Here is a 21,910-nt window from a genome sequence, read left to right as displayed (position 1 = left end):
TGTTTTCTTTCCCCAATTCCTGCTGCTAAACATGTTGTAAATGGTGTCTTTTGGACATGGGGGTGGATATGGCTCCCTCGCTTCTGTGTGTGGGAATTTCTGCCCCCATAGTGACATTTGGTTCTTCTGCCACTGTAGTGAAAATCAAAAGTCAGCACCAGTGGGAATGTTTTCCCCCATGTGTAAATGAGTTATTGTAAATCATTTCTGATCGAAATTGACATCCAGGGAGTATTATATTCACAAAGCAACTTCTCATAGTTCACATAGCAAATTGTTTTACCTCACCTTGGTTCGGCCACGATTCCTGACACAGCTGTAAAGAATAATACTAAACGAGCCCTAAAGCAAACAATTCTCGGATGTATTGTAGCTGCACCTAAGCAAGCACAGAAGCTACTCCAACCTCGAAGGCGTGTCTGACACCAAACTTCCTTTCAACCAGGGAAATCGTCAGTGCAAAGTTTGCGTTTCTAAACAAAAAACAATACATTTCACAAATACCAAACAGGATTGAGCTACCAATTACACATGTAGGATATTGGCTTTTTTTGTACCTCTTAACCGAAATCAATTGAAAGCTCAATTAAAACCCACCTTGTGGATTTAAAGGGCTTTGTGCTGATAGAGGCTGCTCAGCGCTTGAGGAGCTTTTTGACATGATTCAGTTCACTACCCATAGCATGTGACATACACCCAAGGATAAGTGGTTAGAGCTATTAGCAACTAAAAAGGCACTGGCCACTTTAAGCATCCTACATCGAGAGAAGTCGCGCTCCAGTAAGTCACTGCCGCACTGCGTTTGCAGTGTGACAAAGGTCCATGAGTCATCCAGCTCCAATGTCAGTATTATTGTCCTTTTGCTTTTACGTTACTTTAATATATTTGTAATGCGCACCAGCGCAGACTTGCACACAAAAGACCAAATAATTGAGGCCGACAATTCAAAAACACAAGAAAAACAGTAATCCTGAACTCAGCATTTTTATCCAAACAACAAAGTCTTCAGCTTTTTCCTAAACATGGCCGTCAATCAAAATTCTCTCAAGTCGAGCGGGATTGAATTCCAGGCCTTAGGTGCTGCTGCAAAAAAAACACATTTAGTAGCCTGGGTGAGCTTGCAGGAGGGGATCTTGAGCTGGTTGGTATTATTGGATCGGAGGGTCCTCGTACTTGCTTTGCTGAACATGGCTTCACTTAGATATGATGGGCTAGAACCCATCAGACACTTGTGGGTAATCAATAATAAACTAAATTCAATCATGGCCTCCATAGGGAGCCAGTGCAGGCTGCGTCTGGCATCCGATATATGTTCTCTCCTGTTGAGCACTGTAACGACCCTCATCGCACTATTTTGTATTGTTTGGAGTCTAGAACAGTCTGACATATTCATACTCCCTAGTAGATTACTACAATAATCAATTTTAGAGCATACAATAGCTCTGGCCAAAGTCTCACAGTTAGCCTGAGAGATGTAAGGGTGAGGTTGCGCTAGCGACTTAATGCAGTATGCACCAGAGAAAACCAGGCTCCCAACCTAGGCGTGCATATTCAGATTTTGATATAAGAGGATTGTGTGTATATGACTAACACAGACACACAGCTATTTTGCAAAAAACGCAATTCAAATGCTCGTTGTGTAGCATAGAAGGGCCAGGAATAGAAGAGAACTCAAATTCTACACAGCCCATGGTTCTAATAAGTGGCACAATTCTTCACGCGAGTAGCCACTAGTGCGAAAGAGTTGACTTGTTCTCAAATCTCATAAGTGCAGCACGTCAAGTCCCACGTGTATCTCACAAGGGGCATTGCTATCAAAACAAATAGCAAAGACCAGCTCAGTTAACAATTAGGAGACGTCCAAGTTTGTCATAACAGGAACATTTGAGCCAGAACAAATGCATAAGGTCCTTATAGAATCAGGACAGTCGCCACCTGGCGATGAAATTCATATTGGATAAAAAAGTATTCCAATTAGCAGTTTGCAGACAGAGAAGGAGAACAATAATGCTGAAACAGACACATTATAGTAATTGTTTTAATTTATAATTGAACACCAAATAAACGCTGCTGCAACATACAGACATAATGCACAAAAAAGTATACCTATCAACAGTTCCTAGTTAAGCCTGTAAAAAGTACGGAAGTGGTAGTGACCTGACCCCTCTCTGACCAGACTGGTGTGGTGCCACCTTAGGAGCACTTTGCCTCCCCTGACATCAAAACCTAGCTGTGCCACTGATTAGAAGTAAGTTGTGCTGCTAGAGTTAAGCTTTTGCCTCACTTTACTTATTTGCTCCAATTAGCAATCTATAGATTGCTTGCAGCAAAAGGGGGCACTGCCCTTTTTTTCAGAAGCTTACTACTAGTGATTTCCTTCCAGTAGTGTCTGTTCTGAATTTCCAGGGTGCCGACTGCTATACTGTCAAATGAAGGCCAATGTGTAGTATATTCCAGGGGTGCAATCACAAGTATTGGTGGCTTGTGCTTATAGTATTATCCAGTAGTTGCAGGAACAGTTGGAAGCAAAGCAATATTGAGGAAGTAGTTTGGTTGGGTTTCTATTATAAAAATGTTCTCAGCCCACAAATCAGACAACGAGATTTCCCTCGCCCATCGAACGCCACTTTGTTTTAGAAACTGTCACAGTGACAATTTTAAGCAGCACTAGAACAAAACACATGCGCTAGTGACATTCCAGAAGGCATATGGGTCTCTGGAGGGCCCAGAGTGCAGAGCTCCCCTGTGGGCACTTTTGAAGTATGGGCCAAGCTTCTTCACTCTATTGTGGTGGCAGCAGGACCAAGACTGATATGCTTTGGATATGTCTCCTCTGTGAAAGATAGTGAGTTAAAGAATCTGGGTAAGGCCCTTGTAACCAGGATTAATATCTGGCAGAGGGACTCCCAGGATCCCCCTTGTTTTTTAGCAGCAAATTGATGCCAGGGGTGGACTGGGAACCAGCAGAGGCCCTGTAAATAATTTTCAAAGTGCCCCCATATTACACATTTTCAGCAAGCCCAATGCTTTTCCTATGGCAACATTTGGAAATACCACACAAAAGGGGCCCAGGGTGCAAAGGCCTACTGGGAAATCTCCAAAGTTACCTATAGACCAGTCCACCCCTGATTGATGCCCAGGATAAACATTCATTATTTTTGTTTTGTCCTCGTCTTTTATTTCATTTGCCTGAATGAGTATGTATTTAAAAGATTTCATATTCTCACTTGTCCTCAGCCAGTCAACCTTTCCCATTATATTTGTACATAATATAATTTACTATGTTGGCTACACCAGTATTTCCAAATGATATACGTACATTTCATTGCAGACCATTACTGAAAATCCGATCTAATCACATTTTTAACGAATTGCACTGGAAAAATAGGTGAGGGTTTGATTTGGGATATTAAATATGTTCGTTAAAGTTAGTTGGGAAAAAAAAAACATTCAATGGATTCAGATTCGCAGTAATAGATGCATTTAAATCATGTGGATTTTTCCCAACATTTTATGCTGTGCTCCCACCTTTAGCAAAAATGCTGTTGTCAGACCTTCCAACAGACAGACCTGCCTAGTTTCTTTTAAACGCATGTTATCTTCTCATTCAAAATGGCCTCTGGGACCACCCTGCAAATTTGTAGGGGCCAGCCCCACAGTTTGAATGCCACTGCAGGGAACAGTATATTTGATGTCTGTTTTCTTTGCTTAAAGGGTGAATGGTATCCCTGCATTGTTGACATTATCCAGTTTTTGTTAACCAGTGAAGAGGCAGGAGTGCAGTCAAGGCATAGGATCATATGCGTGGCGTTTTCCAACCCATTTGTCATTGAGACTAAGGTGACTGACTTAAATAGACCTTGCCAGTTTTTCCAAGATGTCTGGTCTGTGTTCTAGAGTACACGGGTACTTGGGTAGCCAGTCTAGGAGCTGGATCTGCCTCTTGTTTTGATATGTTATAAGATCACTGTCTTACTTGTGGTTTGTTTGCATCATTGTCCTGGTCCGATTGTGCAGGGAGGTCTTCTGCAGTGAGTGGATGAACTTATTTGTTAGACTTGATGTGCAATTTCACAAATGCCATTTGAGAAAGCCCAGGCAGACTTCTTTGTATGGTTGGTAGTTTATTATGTGCCATTATTTCAAGTTTGAACCTGTGACTATTTCAATCTGTGTTCTGTTTATTTTAATTAAATATGTAGCTTTGAATCTAGATGCACATTAAAGTGTAGCAAGTGTATTGAATCTCGGTGCCTTTTCTATTACAGTATTGCCAGGTTTCTTAATATAAATGCATATTAAAATATAGCCAACATAGTAAATCTAGGTGCACTTTTAGAATACTGCCATGTCTGGATCTAGGCTCAAGTTATGGTGCAACCTATGTATTGTCTTTATTGCTATTAGAATATAGCCAATGTACAGTATCTAGAGGGTGGAGCTGATATACTGGACCTAGGTGAATATTTGTGAGTGTAGCATATGCATTGAAAATAGACTATTAACGCACTGTAGGCCAAGTAATATAACTATGTGCATTTAGACTACAGCTAAAATGTAGTTTTTTAAATTTTGATGACTTTCAGAGGGCAGCCAATGTATTAAAATTAAGTGCAATTAAGAGTACATCCAATGAATTAAATCTAGATGAATATTAGAATGCACCCAATATACTGAATCTAGGTGAATATCAAAGCGTAGTAAATGTACTGAATTAAGTTGAATATCAAAGTGTAGCCAAAGTATCAAATCTAGGTCAATATCAGAGATTAGGCAATGTGTGCCTAATTTCCGCTGCATCCAGTAAACCAACAAACCAGCCAAGACACACAGGTACTCGCACTTTATGCTTATGGAAGATTGCCGAAGGTACGTCCACCCACCCGCACGCATCCGTTATCATACACTATTCTAAGACACATCGCACAGCACACCTGCCATTAGAATGCAGCTATCCCCCATGACAAGAAAATGCAGTCTTGCTACACGCATAATGAGTCTCCTGCTCTCCCACACTCTCCTGAATGCCTCTCGGCACCCATCAATATGTCAGTGCAACAAGGATAGTTGCTGGGACTGGCCACCCCTTCCTACCTTCGGGAATGGCTAAAGTGCACACACGCATTCTAATAACTCCTCAGACGAATTTCCCATACCTGCACTCGGGTCACCCGAGGGCATTCAACCAACAGCAGGTTGGGACCATTCCAATGGTGGAAGGCGCTACACAAATGACAATTACAATACACTGCAGTTAATTGACCCCTTGCACTTCCCACTCAAAGTCTGATTCTTTATGCACGTTTTAATATGGGAGGTTTTAAAAGCTCTTCGTTAATTCATTTTATATTTTCTAGATTTCAATCCCTCCTAGTCTGCAGTAGTTTTGTTTTAGGCTCCCAAATTAATCGGGGAAGAATCAGTTCTCTAGAGAATGCTGCATAGCGCTTCAATGGCTAGACGATGGCTGTTGTGCAAGAGAAACAGATAATCAGCTGGCTTCAGCCACAGCAAACATTGTTCGATTCAGTGTGAGCGGCTTCACTAATGTTAGCGTAAAAATGGAAATGGCTTGTGTTCACTGAATAATAGGACCTAGCAACTGCGGTCACGGATTACTAAAAAACAAATTTAATCTGCCTCTAAAAAGTCAGGGTTGTGTAAAAAGTCATAGTACAAAATCACCATTGTGCGTTTGATAGCCAACAAACAGATCACAGCTTTTCCAACCAAGTTAATAATGCTTATTTAACAAAAATCATCAGGGTGACTTCAAGATTCCTTTCTTGTTTCAAAGAGTGGATAGCGAATGCAAGTGGTTAGGCTTTTTCGCATTCGAGTCCAACAAATGTCGAAAAAGGAAGTTTTGGATCTTAAACCACGCATCTTCCTGAGCCCGTGCGTGCTTCTTTGTCTGCCCTCCCCACACTGTAGACATCCCCATGAACTTGTGGTAGGAAGCCTGACACAGGGGTAAATATGGAGGCTCTAGGAGGTGACCTGCACCATCATAATTGTGAACCTCCACGTCCCTCCCATGCTTCCGTAGGCGTGCAATGGGCAGCTCGCAGAACAAGGCACTTTTAATGAATTGGTCATCCAGGCCGGACAGGAAGAGGAAAGCGGCAGGGGATTTCTCTACTGGAATATGACAACCCGCATTCGCTGGATCAGCGGGGTCTCCTAGAGCTTCCAATGAATTTGCTGCATTGTCAGCAGTAAACACTATCTTCTCAGAGATTAACTCAAGGCCAGACAGGGTGAATCCATTGCCGTGCAACGGAGTCAAGACATTCACACCACAGCCAGAAATGCTGACCGCTGCCTTGATGCCGGGAAGAAATGTGGCCATGGACAGAGCCAGATCAGCACCCTTCGAGATACCTAGAACTCCAATCCCAGAAACGTTTGCCTAACAGAGAAAGAAAAGACATAAAATAGTTAATTTATTTCTAATTGATTGCACAGTTTATTACAAACTTTTATCAAATAAATGTTAACACAGATCTATTTGGATTCGTTTAACAAAGAGGCCAATGCCAAGCTCAGTCTTGTTTAGTCATTAATGATTGCTAGGCAGATTATAGTCCAACCTTTGTTTTTGTCATGTTCCCTCGTGTGTACACTTCTGTTTTGACACTTTCCACAGGGTCAAATGCCCAGGATCCTTTTCGTACAAATCTCCGATTTTACCCTCAATTACCAACTTGTGGAACAAAGTCTTTGTATTTACCCCTGATTCTGAATAGGGATTCAATGCGTTAAAGTCCTAGATGTTCTAGGTTACCAGATACTAATATTTTGCTTTAACAATGTGGGGGTCAGGGCAATTACAGCCCTGTTATGGTAGTACATATTTCGATGCACGTTTTCGTCCCCCTCCAAGCTAGGAATTATTATTTTGATGGGCAAAAATAGACGAGCAGCACTAGAAAATGTGCCTTCATTAACTCAGGAAATATATTTAGCATACATTTCTGAAACAAACCGTTACTACAACGTCTTATTACATCTCAGGGGCATCTAGGCTCATGTTCCTATTGAATCTTTGGTTTTTGCCACGAACCCCAAGAAATGTCACGTTAAGTGCAGTCAATGATGCTAGCATATGACGGAGATGGTGTGCAGTCATAATGTCGACATCAATAATGTCGACAGTCAAAATGTCGACAAATTAATGTCGAAAATCAATAATGTCGACATACAAAAATGTCGACATTTTACATTAATGTCGACATTTTTTCGAAATGTTGTATAAATAAATAAATATATATTTATTGTTGTGTTGTATGTGTTGAGTATGAGGGGTGGGGGGTGGCAGGGGGTATTGGGTGAGAGGGGTTGGGGGGGACATCCCCATAGTAAATGATATTCTTTTTATTTATTTGTTTATTTATTTATTGAATAATAAATAAATAAATAAATATATAATTACTATGTGTTGGGAATGAGGGTGAGAGGGTGGTTGGGGGGGGTGTGGGGGGGTGTCAGGGGGGTGTTGGGTGAGGGGGGGTTGGGGGGGGGACCCCCCCCATAGTAAATTAGACTCTTTTTGGTTATTTATTTATTGAAAAAATAAATAAATAAATAAATAAATAATTAGATTGTGTTGAGTATGAGGGGTGAGAGGGTGGTTAGGGGGTGTGGTGGGGTGGCAGGGGGGTGTTGGGTGAGGGGGGGTTGGGGGGGGACCCCCCCATAGTAAATGATACTTTTTGTTGGTTATTTATTTATTGAAAAAATAAATAAATAAATATATAAATAATTAGAATGTGTTGCATATGAGGGGTGGGAGGGTGGTGGTGTGGGGTGTGGGGGGGGTTGCAGGAGGGTGTTGGGTGAGGTGTTGATAGTGTTAAGGGTTTATAGTCATATTGTCGAAAAAAAAATGTCGACATTTTTTTTTCGACATTATGACTTTTTACATTAAAAGTATAGAATGTCGACATTATTATTTTCGACATTATTTTTTCGATATTTTTGTCTGTCGACATTTTTTTGTCGACATTATGACTATAAACCGACGGAGATCATTCTTTTACACCAGGGGCTGGAGGCTCTCCATATGTTTTGGATTACAGCTCAAATTATGCAACGCCATTGTCTATGCTGGCTTGGGCTCATGGAAATTGTAGTTGTTGCAGAACTCTGTTACACACCCTAAACCAGGGTTATCCAACTCCACGCCTCAAGGGCCGAAAATGTTGGATTTTCAGGATACCACTCATTAATATTCATGAGATAAATTTGCATACCATGACTCTGTATGCACATTTTTCTCTCATGAATATTATTGAGGGATAGCATGAAAACCCATCAGGATTCCGACCCTCGAGGCCTGTAGTTGGACAACCTTGCACAAACACAACACGTTCCACATAGACAACTAAAACCCCTTCTGGATGGTACCAAAATGGGCAGAAATCACCTGATTTGCTAAAGTTAAGTTCTATGTGCAAAGTATTGTCCTGGAGGCCTCAATGTTTGGGTTAGAGAGCATTTTACTGCAAGGTATTTGTTTCTAATTGAGCAAACTGTCAATGACTACGTTGTGTTTGCTTGGTTTACCCTTGGTCTTGTTCGGTCGTCGTGTGATATAGCACAGAGAGCCCTGGAGATCCCCGAGTGGATGGGAACCCAGGAATCCCCTCCCAGTACCACGAGTCTGGCTTCCCCTGATTTACATGGTACAAGGACAGTGCAAAGCACTGACAGGGGAGCCAAATCAAGCAGTGATGAGAAATGGACACTGGCAGACAACATGCAAGACACAGGTAGGCGAAGTGCAGGACACATGCTGGCGATGTGCAGGCAGCAGCGAACAACAACAGAATCAGATACGGGGAGACTGGACAGGGTGAGGGGAAACTGGACAGGATGAAAGAGCAGAATTCAAAAAGGGGCCAAAAAAGGAGAGCAAGGAAATCAGGGAGCTAAGGGCCTGAATGAGTACAGAGAAAGAAAAGAAGGCTGGTTAGAAACGCAGACCAGGGCAAAAAAGATAATGGAGTAACAACAGGAGTCAGTGCACAGGGCAGGGTCTACTGGAGCGTTGAGGCGCACTGCTTAACAGTGGAAGCCCTTTCGGGAAGTCAGTGTGCATATCACCATGGCAACCAATAAACCGAGCAATCTGACAATGATACCCATAACCACCATGATGTCTTCCTTCACATGGTATCTACCCCTACATTAGCTAATTTAGATACTACAACGGTCTAAAAGTGCACAATATGCACACCTTAATTCCACTATTGTTATTAGTGTTAGATCTTACCGGGGCAGCCCACCGCAACTCTCCACCGCCACACCTTACGAGTGGGCACACCCCTGCCTAAATATGATCACAACTAAAGTCCATGCCTCTGAGATCAGAGCCTCTCCCTTTCTACCATCATTAAAACTCAGCATTTTTAATTCTTCAATCAGGCCTACCACATTCCTTCCTAAGTTATGTCTTGACACCATATGCAACAAGACCTCTTCTTCCTGTGCCACACTAATGACAGAAACTGCAGACTGTGTTCCAGGCTTCCAACTTACAACCAGCCTTTACTCAAAGTCAACCATAATAAACGTACTCCAACCATCAAGAAAAATTCCCCGATGGGGATCTAAGCTGCAAATAAAATCTCAAATAGCCAAAATAAGAATCCAAAAAAGTCTAAACCTAGCGCCACTATCTCCAACGACTCCAAACCAATGATCAAGGGTGCACTAATAAATGCTAGGTCCATGATAGCTCATGCCACTGACATAACTGACATCATCCTAGCCAAAAATCGGGACATCCTAGCCGTAACAGAATCTTGGCTGCATGCTGCTGCTGGCCCTTCATTTCTACCAGCGGTACCAGACAACTACTCCATCATTAGAGTGGACAGACCTGACGGCAGAGGAGGGGGTATTGACATCATCTTTAAAACTAATTTAGACATGAGAATAGCCACTACACCGTTACTCTTTTCCTGCGAATTGCTCTCAGCCAAACTGCCTATATCTCATACAAGTACCATCACAATTCATTTGATTTATAGACCCCTAGAGCCTATAGGCTCTTTTGAGGAAGACATGATGACTCTACTGACAATATCAAAACTTCTTTATAAATTCTAATACTAGGCGATTTCAACTTAGATTTTAATGACCCTAATGACCTCCAAGCATTATCATTAGCCAACTCCCTTACCGAACATGGATTCATGCAAAATATTACCCAGCCTACTCATGAGAAAGGGAGGACCCTTGATTGGGTAGAAGACCAAAACTGTAATATCACAGTTACCGATATCCTACCACAACCATGGACCGATCACCATCTTATTTCTTTTGATTTTGCCATTAATAAATCCACCTAAAAAACTAGCCCTACAGCACTGCCATGCCCAACAAGAAACAAACGAAACATTACTGCAGACGCAATTATGCCTCTGGTGATCACTACCTTAAACTCTCTTCTGAATACCACCGACCCTAACTTACTAGTAGACGCCTACAAATCTTCAATGACCAAAGCCTTAGACTAGTTGCACCCCTCAAAATGCGTAAACGCAAACCAAGAGCCCATTTGAACTCCTGGTTCACCCCAGAGTTAAAAACATTACGATCTGAAAAAAGAAAACTCAAAACCTTATGGAAACATACCCCATCCTTAGAGAACAAAACTAACCTGGCCAACCTCTCTGCTAAATACAAAGAAGAGATTATCTGTACCAAACATGACACCTATAACAATATAATTAACGAAGCTAGCTCCAGCACTAAAGAGCTCTTCATCATCTTGAGAGAAATGGAGACGCCCAACCTCCCTACCGACTCATGCCTAAAAGACAAACTTTGGTGCAAGAACATTCAGAATGCTCTCACCAATAAAATCGGCACCTTGCTAACTAAAATAGCAGACAAACGACGTAACCTAACCAACCTAGCCTCGACTCATCTGCCTCAAGAGCCTCTTATTCAACCTTCCCAAGGCTTTAAATTCTCTAAAGTATCGGTACCATAGGTACAAAAAAATCATTGCCTTCCTGAAATCGTCTAGGTGCCAAGGAGATAGCTGTCCGGCACAAACTATCAAAGATGCTGCTAGAGACCGGCCCCATTCATAACCAAATTAATCAATGTCTCCTTCTCAACAGGTATTGTACCTACTAACTTCAAGGAATCCCGGGTACTTCCACTACTTAAAATACAATCCTTATTTCCCCCTATTCCCACAAATTACAGGCCAATCACCACGGTCCCATTTCTGCTGAAGATCTTGGATAGGGTTGCATACTTGCAAATCCAAGAATATTTAGAGGCTAATCAGCTTTTGGGGACCCAACAATCTGGCTTTAGACCTCAACATGGGACCGAAATGGCCCTGGTGGACTTAAAAAGCCAGATTGACGAACTCAAAGACAAAGGAAGACTTCCAATATTGCTCCTTCTGGACTTATCGGCTGCTTTTGACCTGGCCGACCACAGAGTACTCTTTGATCACCTTGCCACGTCAGCCCATTTCTCCCAGACGGCAATCATTTGGATCAAATCATTTCTAAACAACAGGCCCATGCAAGTCTTCTCCCCGACTGCAGCTGCTGACCCCATACCTATCACTTGTGGAGTGCCTCAGGGTTTGTGTGTGTGTCCCACCCTACCTAACGGAAATCAGATCTTCCACACAAGTGACTAGATCGGCTAAAAATTAGGCGAGAGCAGCTTTCCTGTCATGGCGGCCCAATTTTGGAATACCCTTCCACCTGCCATCAAGACGACCCAGCTGTTCACTAACTTCAGGAGAAACGCCATTTGCTGGCTAATCAGTAAGAACTCAGATTAGGAGTTTTACCCTACATTTCCTTACAAGTGTAACTGTTTTTCTACTACATGCCCATGTCCGTATCAACTGTATGTTTGCCCAATGGGTTTCGACAAATGTAATTGTAATTGGACTATTTTTGTTTATGTCTGTAACTATCTTACAAATGTCCAAACGCACCCAGATACCTCAAGGTCAGGTGCACTATAGAAATAAATAAAACAAACAAACAGGAACGAAGAGCGTCGTAATGGATCACGGCTACCAGCCTGATTCAGCACAACAAACATCAAGGACAAGGCAAGTCCCACAACAGACTGCCGGACCTGTGGCCATGACACTGTGCGCCTTCTCCCGTGGCAAAAACGCAAGTGCAGGGTTATAGGTGCCAGCCCCCAACAGGTAAACAGTCTGCTGTGTGGTCTATGGTGGATGTGCGCAAACTTAAAACCATCTTGATCGCAGGGCTTCACTTTGGAAAGCGGAAGATGGATAATAACATAAGAATGCGTACCTGCTGCTGCATCTGGAGAAATTCCACAGCCGCTCCAAAATAGTCCAGGTGTAGCGCATCTAGGCCTTGGGGGAGGTCCTCGAAACCAAAGTAAGCCAGCGCCAACGTCATAAATCCTCTGTTCGCGAAGAGGCTCGCCCTGTACTCTGGGAGACCACCAGCAGTCCCGTACAAGTCAATGACTGCAGGAAAAGGACCTGGTCCTGGAAAGTGGAAGGGGAAAGACATTGGCATCTTCAGAAAATATGTAATAAAATATTTGGCCAGATCCATCTAAAATATACACAGCTACAATACCCCTAAGAGTCCACTGTCTATAAATAGTTTTTCTATAGGATCCTGGATATTTAGGCAGGTATTAAAACTGTGGGAGCTATTTAGCTCCTGCTTGCATCATAAATGAGCACTATAAACTTGAAACCAACAGCTACTAGAAGCTAAACTGGGCCTCGGGCCAGCTGGTGTCGTACCAGCATTGCCATGCAGATTTAACCCTAAATATGTATAAAATGAGCATTAGAACCCCACTGGAAGACATTTAACTCCTTATACAAGACAAACATTTGGCAGCAGTGCTAACCCAAGGACATGGCCTACACGTCGTAAGCACCAGAAGGGTTACAGCTTAATGGATCACATGTACAAAAAGTTCAAGTTTGCTTTTGAGGTGGAAGTCAGCTATGTGGCACTACACACAACGCACGGATCCGATTAAGAACTGCTGCTACGACAAGGGTTCGATACTCCTCCTGGCCGACTACTTCCTCCATTCTTCTGTGGTTATAAATGGAGTATTACAATGTGAGTAATGGTAATTAACACCTGTGACTAAACATTGTGGCTCACTACGAATGTTGTGGTAATTTGGCAGTAAATCCACTGAATCACAGCCAAACTTGGTACGGTGGAGTTGCTGCAGGATTACAAGTGGTGGCAAATCACCATTTTCGGAGTGCATATTCCATATCATGGGGATTTATGGCATATGTACCGCTGGAGTTATTTCCGTGTGGTAAATTTGTTAAGGGAAAGTGGAGGATTTACCTCCAGCAATCAATTCTGTTACTGCCAAAAAAAATGAGAGTACAAGAATTTACACGACCTGCATCGCAGAACTGAAATTAGGCCCTCTGAAATTTTAAATTCTGGTATGCAGGGCTATATAAAACACCAAACATGTGGTCATGGGGGGCTCTTTTTGAGGAATATACCAAGACTATAGATATTGCACCCTAATGAGAGATGGCGATAAAGTCGCGTACAATCCTCCATTTAGTAATGAACATTAGTCCGGACTTCAGATGGTCATGCCGACTGCACTTGCGCGCATCGTTGGGCATGCGCCACAGAAAGAGGCGCAGCAGTGACCCCACCTTAAGAAGAAATCCTCCCACTCAAAGAAATAAACAAGAGAAGTTTGTTGTATCCATGGAAATGCATGCTATTTATGAAATTACAGTAAAAAAAAGTAACTATGAAATTATTTTTGATGAACAAAAGTAGAGCCAGGACTAATGATTACACAACATTTTGGATGCCATTTTTTTCGCACTTAGAAACACTTGTGTACAGGCGTGTTATAAATGCCATATCATATCATGCCAGGCAACGATCACAGACACTCCGAGAGGGGAGGGTTCGGAAGTTGTTTGTTAATTCCTAGGTTAACTGCCCCAGCAGTTTACATTTTACTTAATTCTATGCAAGATAAACACAAGCAAACCTTGGTGTAATTAATAGAGAATGCGAAACAACCCATCTGTCCTAAAACCGTAGGGCATGAAGACACTGGAATATTGTAGCCCCAGGTTTACTACTTACAGTATTCTTGGGGGCCTCGGCAGATTACAGAAAAACCATTATGGCACGAAACAATGCAAATTCACTGAAATAACATCTGCAGTATTTCAATAAATGTGCATGGATTGTGTAAAAATATTTTGTGCCTACTATTTCCATCCTTATTTTGAAGATGGAAGTGGATTCTGTACTCTAGCCAATCTTAACTCCACTGCACATTTTTTTAGTAATGCAAAGAGGGCCTTTTTTACCCATCTCTACACTGCATTGCAATGAGTGTAAGAAGGTGGATATAAGATATGCTTCCTTTTTCACTCCCTTTAGGGACCCCAGGTAGGAGTTTTTCTCCTGTAGTGAAGGAAAGTTCTAGCATTTTCCTTTTACTAAAGCTTCAACACTATCAGGGGAAGGCCTATCATTTTTACTGCCGCCTCTTGGATGGAGGTAAACACTGGCAGTTGTTCAGGCAGCATTCCACCTGTAATCATAGAGTACTTACCACCGACTGTATTTCAAACGGCTACCCCAGTTCCTATAATATTACAGGTGATGAAATAGGCATTTCTGTATATCTTTTTTAATGGCCTCATTGTGAATCTCATTGTGGCTGTGAAAATGAGAAGCCCTGTGCCTCCTGCTCTCCATTTCGGTCCTCCACATCCCCCTTCCTCATACTCATCCCAGTACTAATACTCTGCAAATACCTCCCTCTCAAGCACTTCGCTCCTCTACCTCTAACTCCCTCAGGGTCAGTCGTTCTTCAAAGAAACAAGCTGGGGGTAGATCTCTGACTTCGACTGGGGCCTCCCCCAGAAACAGCCTCCCTGCCACTCTAAAATTTGAGGAGAACCATCTCCGGTTCCGGAAGCACCTCAAGACCTTCCTCTTTGCTTCTGCCTTCGCTCCCCCGATTCCCTGCTGATCTGTTCTCTCTTGGCACCGTGCACCTAGCCACCCCCTGTCCTCTGGGTCCAGGTACCTGCTTACCCTGCCACACTCCTGTACTGCATCTGGGCCTCCCCTTGCACTGGGGTCTGTATCTGTACCCATACACCCCCACCCGCTTTTTCTTTATGCATTTATCAGACCTACCCTGTCTGCTGCTTCAAACCCAGCACTAGCCAATTGCTGGCTGCACTACCACAGTTTGTTGCCTTTATTATTTATTTAATATTATTTATCTGTTCCTTCTTTGCTTCGAACTTTCCACTTCTCCTCCCTTCCATGCACTTTTCATCTCCCCCTCTCCCATGCACTTGCGCGTTCTCAATGTCACTGGGCCTAGTAAGATCATTGTTTTTGTTCTCCCCTGTTCCCCTCCCTTGCCTTGTCGCGCTCTGAAACACCTGTGTACGAGCGCAATAGAAATAAAATATCAATATCAATTTGTGAAGTAACCCTTTTCCCATTCCATTCTTTTTTCCCCTCCGGCCCAGCCTATGGCTCCCGCCCACTGGTCATAACAACCCTCCTCCCACAACACATCAGTCTTTTCAGTTCCTGCCTTTGGCAAGGACTCCTTGGGTGGAGTTCCACTGCTCCTCCTCCTCCTCAAGCAGAACATGGAAGGGGCAGGGTTTTGGGGGGCAGGCACCCTTCAATCCAAGAGCCGGAATACCTCTCCGAGGCAGACAGTCTGCTCGTGGTCATGGCTCCTGGGATCTCCTGCCAAGAATATTTCTCGGTTGAGCAGGGGAGCCTGCGGCCCAGGAACCTTCTGTCACCCATGCATAGAGTCGGGCAGCAGTTGAGGAGACCTCTCCTAGTCAGGGATAGACACCGCCACACCAGGCCCATGGAGTGGATCTCCGGTGCGGCTGCAGGAATCTCTGTTTCTACTACACCAGGGCCTGCAGGTCACATTGTTTGTTAAGGCTCCTGCCTGCTGTGCTGTGTCCCATGCTGGTTCTGGGCTGCCATAGGGAAGCATGCTGAGAAAAAGCTCCATGAGGAGCCTAGGTCTCCCTCAACCTCCACCTGCTCTCCCTGGAGCCTAGATCTCCCTCAACCTCCTCCTCTTCTCCACCTCAACCACCCAAGAGGAGGAGGACTCATAGCCCTGCAGGAGAAGGGTATCAGAGGTCACCATGGTGCCCCCCCTTCACATCGAGTCCTCCTGCTCTAGCTTTGATGACTCACCTTCTTGGTGTGAGGAATTCAAGGGGAAATACCTTGATAAGGAAGCTACTAACACTGTCCTTATACAGGTGGTCCACTACATGGGACTTTACTCTGAGCCCCCTTCGGTGCTCCATCTCAAGAACTCCACCGCCACAGTTTAAGCGCACCCTGAAAACAGGCCTTCCCCTTCTCACGGAAATCTAAGATTACATTTTAAGGGAATGGACCAAGACAGACAAGACAGTGGTACCTAGGCTCTTGGTGAAGCTGTATCCTTTCAGGGGGTGAGAGACCTCCATGCCGCAGGCCGTCCAGGTGGACGACATCCTCCCAAGCCTGGTGTGGAGGTCTTCCATGGCCGCAGAGAACGCCATCAAGAATCCCACAGAGAAGAGGTTGAATGTTGCCCTAAAGAACTTATGGTATGGCGCATCTGGCCCTCGGTTTGGCCACCCACTTCGCCTACACTGCAGAAACGGCCTTAGGGGGCCTGAAGTCGGCAATCAAAGCTGTTGAAGATGGTTCGGATCATATTCCAGTGCTTCGGGCTGTGAGGGCACAAGTGCAGTTAATGTCGGTTCTTGCTTATGACGGGGTGATTGTTGCAGCCATGTCAGTGATGCAGGGCAGAGGCACCTGCACCTCTGGGTTTAGCGAACGGACTCCTGCCTGAAGAATATGGAGTTGAAAATCTGTTTTGAGGGCTGAATGTGGTTTGGTGATTCCTTGGAAGATAAAGTCCACCAGGTCTTTAAGATGGACAAGCATGCAGGGCACCTGTGGAGGAAGCCAAATGCCAGAACCTGGTCCTCCCTCCCAGTTTGACAGCCTCTGAGATACCATTCAAGGCCAGGTCACCTGAAACACATCTGGACCAAGTGGACCTGGCTTTCTAGTGATGCCTTGGGCCAACCACCTGGCGCACCGGGGCTACAGGATAGAGTTTACATCCCCGCCCCTTCCTTCAGGCACCATTGATTCACTGGTCCCCCAGGTGTTCCTACAAGAGGTTAGCGATGCAGCAGGCTCTCCAGGATCTGAAGGTCAAGAAAGTCATATGGAGGGTCCCCAGTGAGAACGGGGTCTAGGGGTATACTCCATTGTGTTCTTGGTGTCCAAGCCATCAGGGAACTACATGCTCATTATAGACTTGAAGGCCCTAACCGGCTTTATTCCAACTCAGCACTTCAAGATGGATTGTCTCCAGTGGACCATTCCGTTTGTGCGGGACTAGGATTTCCTGGCTTCCCTAGACCTACAGGATGCATATTTCTATGTCACCATCTGGACGTGCCATCAACAGTTCCTACAGTTTGGGGTGGGCAAGGTCCACCTCCAGCTCTGGGCACTGCCCTTTGGCCTCAAGTCAGCCCCATGGGTCTTTACCAAGGTGATGGGACCGATTGTAAACGCTCTTCACTCAAATTGAACCCAGGCATTTCCGTATTTGGATGATTGTCTCAAGGACCCATCAGAAAATCTGCTGATCAGGCCTGTAAAGTCCATGTGCACCCTGCTGAGGACTATGGGCTTCCTCATCAACTGATCAAAATCGCACTTGCGGCCATCCCAGGACTTGCAGTTCACCAGGGCACAGTTCTGGATGACGTGGGGTCGGGTCTTGCTCCCAGGGCACACCTGTTACGGGACAGTCTGGATCTTCTGCTGGCACGGGGCCAGGCTCCGGCCAAGGACTTCCTTCAGGTGCAGGGGTACATGGCATCATGTGTCTTCCTTGTCCCATGGGCCTGGCTGCATCTGAGGCCCCTGCTGCCTCACCTACATAGGCCCTGGAGAGAGGGTTCATTGGTCTTTGATGCCCTGGTCTCTATGGGTCCATCTCTTTCGGAGAAGCTTCAGTGGTGGCTTCACCTGACCAATGCAGCCGTCACCGACTACTGATACCACAGACGCCAGCCACACCGGGTAGGGGCTGGGGGGCATTAGTCTTGGGTGAGACACACCAAAAGCTGCAATCCAGCCGAGAAGCAGCCAGGTCCAACTGGAACTCGTGGCAGTCTTCAGGGCACATAAGGCCAGTGTTTAAGGAGAAGTCGATCTTGGTCAGACAACACTGCCACAGTGGCCTGTATCAACAGGCAGGGAAGCTCCTGCTCCCGGTCCGTGGCGTTGCAGTTTGGGGCCTGGGCGTAAGCACATCTCTTGGTCTGGTCAGCCTGCCACATCAGGGGTCAGGACAAAACAGTGGTGGACAAACTCAGCAGGGTGTTCTCATCGGCGGACTGGGACCTGCGCAAGGTGGCATATCAGAAGATCTGCAGGGTGTTGGCTACCCCAATTCAGGACCCATTTGCCTCGCCCCTGAAAGTGAAGGTCCCCAGTTTCTTCTCCCAGTTACCCTCCCAGGTTGCATTGGGAATAGGCACTATGTCCACTCTTTGGCCGATAGGACTCCTGTATGCATTTCCTCACCTCCCCTTCATCCAGAGTCTTGCTCAAGATCCAGAACTCGCAGTCAGAGGTTATTCTGGCAGTTCCTCTCTGGGCCCTGAGATACTGTTTATGCTCCTACTGGACCTTGCTCCCCTCACAGTTGGCCTGGACCCTGTGCAGTGCCCTCAGGGGATGGGGGGGGCAGAAGCGCTGGGTCTGGGGGCCTGGAAACTGAAAGGGTTCGCCTGAGGTACTCTCAGATAAGGATAAGGTTGTATCCTCCATCCAATGTGACAGAGGTCCCTCCACCCTAAGGGCCTATGAACAGCACTGGAAGAACTTGTGTCTAGTGCAGGGGTCCCCCTCTCCCTTGGATTCCGGGACTCCGGTCCTTGTTTCTACAGGATGGTTTTTCTATGGGGCTCTCCGTCTCCACCCTGTGGGCTCAGAAGGCTGCCATCAGCTCTTTTGGGGGTCCTGAGGTGGAGTCATGCAAATTACTGGATCTGGTGGGGCAGCTCCATGAGAGGTTCTCGCTGGCTAGGCCTGTTTCTGCCTCTGGTTTGCCCCCCTGTGATCTCCAGTTAGTCATGAGGATACTGCAGTACGCCCCCGCCTTTGAGCTTCTGGGAGAGATCCATATCATGTTCTTGATGCTTACCTCGGCCTGACGGCTGTGTGAGATCGGTGCCCTCTCCTGTGAAGCCCCTTACTTGGTAGTCTCCCCTGAAACCCTGTTCCTCAAGTGTCATCCCTACTTTCTCCCTAAAATGGTGTCCAGAGATTGTCCTTCCATCTTTCTTCCCCGCGTCCTCCGAATCTAAGTGATTTGCACGTGGATAAAAGTAGCACGGGCAAATCGTTCGCATGAGAAAGGTGCGAACTACCAAATGTTCGCACCTTTTTCATGCGAACACACATACATTCTCACGCACCCACAACACACCCATAACACCCCTCCACCCACACCCCCAACATAAATAAAAACACTTACCTTCATCTTCACGCTGGGTTCCTGCAGCACCAGTTCCCTTTCACTTCCGTGATCGGGAACTGGCGCTGCAGGGTCCTTTTCTTTTCTTTTTTTTTTTATTACGGAATGGTGCAGGGGTGTCCCCCATATCCCCCCCTCACTATACCATAAAGTATAGGGGGCGGGGCAATGCAAAGGACACCCCCGCAGCCGCGTTTTTTTTTTTTTTTTACAATGCTACCACCAAAGGTTGGAACTTTTGGTGTTCGAACCTTTGGTGGTAGCATTTGTAGAACTTTTGGTATATGCGACCATTTCTTTTCGGTAATTTAGTCCTAAACCGCACCCTCCCCCCGGAGGCAGAGCACTGGGCCTCCAAGGATGTCAGAAGGGCTATCCTTGTATATAGACACAAGAGATCCCCTCATTCGTGGGCATCTGCAAAGGGGTATGATGTCATGCAGCAATGGTAAATATCAATCACCTACAATCTGTGAAAGTATAACAATATATATCTTACTTATCTTGCATGAGAAAGTTATTTCCTTTTATTGTACACTCTGTAGAAATGTTTAGCTTATATAATTAGCCACCACAATACAAAATAAAAATTATATGATTCCAGTCAAATACCCAGCACCTCACCCAGTGACACAGTGCCAGAACCGACGCTACACTAGTCAATGTAAGAAGGATCAAGACCCCGCTGCATAGAGCAGTATATCGAAACAAATTCTAACTGCTTTCTGTACAACCCAACATGCTTCTGTTCTTGTTCTTGTCATTGAGAACATTCGTCAGAGGAACAACCAAGGTCATCCATGATGTCAATACTTTGTAGTGTCTGTGGCGTGTTCAACAAACATTGGCTGTAAATAATGTGTAGAAATACTATCGGTGGACATAATAACCCCCAATTGCTTTGCCCATCATTAAATCTATAATTCAGCTGACTCTAAGTGTCGTTCATTACCTGCATACCCCTCCGAGCACTCAGGTGTGAGCAGCCAGGATGGGCATAATCGTGAAAATCAAAGTACCTTTGAAAGAACCAAATACTGGGTTCAGATATACTGCCAGGAGCATAAGGGACTTGGGTGTAATTCATGAGAAGGAACACTAACTTGATTATACTTGATGCCCCATATGCCTCCAGCCAGCTAGTTTCCCTGCTGGAGAACTAGCTGGTACAGAACTTGATTATAAAAGTGGCTCCAATTCAGTGTGAAGATTTGCCCAGGAAAAGGAGTGATGGAGATTGGGCGGTAGTTAGCAGGGCAGGAGGGGTCGGCTGAGGGTTTAAGAAGAGGGTACACAAGGGAGTGCTTCAGGGGGGAAGCGAAGACTCCAGTGGCGAAGGAGTGGTTGCAGAAGTCAGCCAAAGCAGGAGCCAGGGTGTTAATGTGGTCCTTGATGGTTTTAGTGGAACAGGGGAGAGCCTCTTTTGATGAGACTTTCATAAATCGGACTTGTCTAGAAACCTTGTCTGGGGAGAAAAGGGGAAAGGCAGAGAAGGGGGGAGGAGAGGTGGCCACAGGAGGGCTAGAGGAAGAGAGGGGTGAAAAGGGAGGAGGAGGAGAGGAAGAGAGAGAGGACAGGATGTCCTGGTTTTAGAGATGAAATGAGAATCCATGGCCATACAGAGGGCAGAGTACAGAGGGCATGGGAGGGGCCAGGAGAGGTAAAGACTCCAGCAGGATTGGCCAGCTCCTTGCAGATTTTAAAGAGTTCGGCCGAGTTGTTGGAATGCTGCAGAGACGCGGGCTTGGCTGAGGGCTCTCTTCTTGGTGCGGACAGAGAGACGGTATTGCCTTTGGAGCAGGCTGCAGCCCAGTTTGTCAGAGGGTGCACTGGAAGTACGCCATTCCCTCTCATCCACCCTGCACCTGCGTTTAAGGCCGACGAGGTCTGAGTTGTACGAGGAGTTGCACTTCGCTTTGGGCTTCAAGCGGATCCTCATGACAGGGGCAAGAACATCAAGAGTATCAAATATAGCAGAGTGGAGCAAAGAAATGGCCATGTCACGGTGTGAGTCAGCTGGAGAAGGAAGGGGGCGTGAGAAAGTGGCAGTGAAAGCCTCAACTGACACACGCTTCATGGGTTGGATAACCAAGAAGGTAGATGGCAGTGCTGAAGTTGGCTTGGCCTGAGGGTTGTAGAGTGTGAGCTGGGAGGAAAGGAGAAAGTGATCACTCCAGGAGAGAGGAGTGGCAAGAGGGATAGAAAGGAGAAGGTCTGTAGAGATCAGAACATCCAGAGTGTGGCCTGCAGAGTGAGTCGGGCCAGAGGGAAGGCTAGAGAGTGA

At 45.4% G+C, this 21,910-nt stretch overlaps 1 protein-coding gene across 1 annotated transcript in view; it reads right to left on the bottom strand.

The window, feature by feature from the left end:
- Positions 1-2,022: 2,022 nt before the first annotated feature.
- Positions 2,023-21,910, bottom strand: part of LOC138527556 (acyl-coenzyme A thioesterase 1-like) — a 112,612-nt gene continuing 92,724 nt past the window's right edge. Inside the window, exons 2-3 of the mRNA XM_069638810.1 lie at positions 12,318-12,520; positions 2,023-6,412 (exon numbers count right to left, since the gene is read on the bottom strand). Of these exons, the coding sequence (XP_069494911.1) occupies positions 5,792-6,412; positions 12,318-12,520 (824 nt within the window). The 3' untranslated portion in view covers positions 2,023-5,791. The remainder of the gene's footprint in view (positions 6,413-12,317; positions 12,521-21,910) is intronic.

Source organism: Ambystoma mexicanum, chromosome 14 (genome assembly GCF_040938575.1).
Source record: "Ambystoma mexicanum isolate Mex_15411 chromosome 14, UKY_AmexF1_1, whole genome shotgun sequence".
Lineage (NCBI taxonomy): Eukaryota > Metazoa > Chordata > Amphibia > Caudata > Ambystomatidae > Ambystoma > Ambystoma mexicanum.
This window is presented reverse-complemented; position numbering and strand designations above follow the sequence as displayed.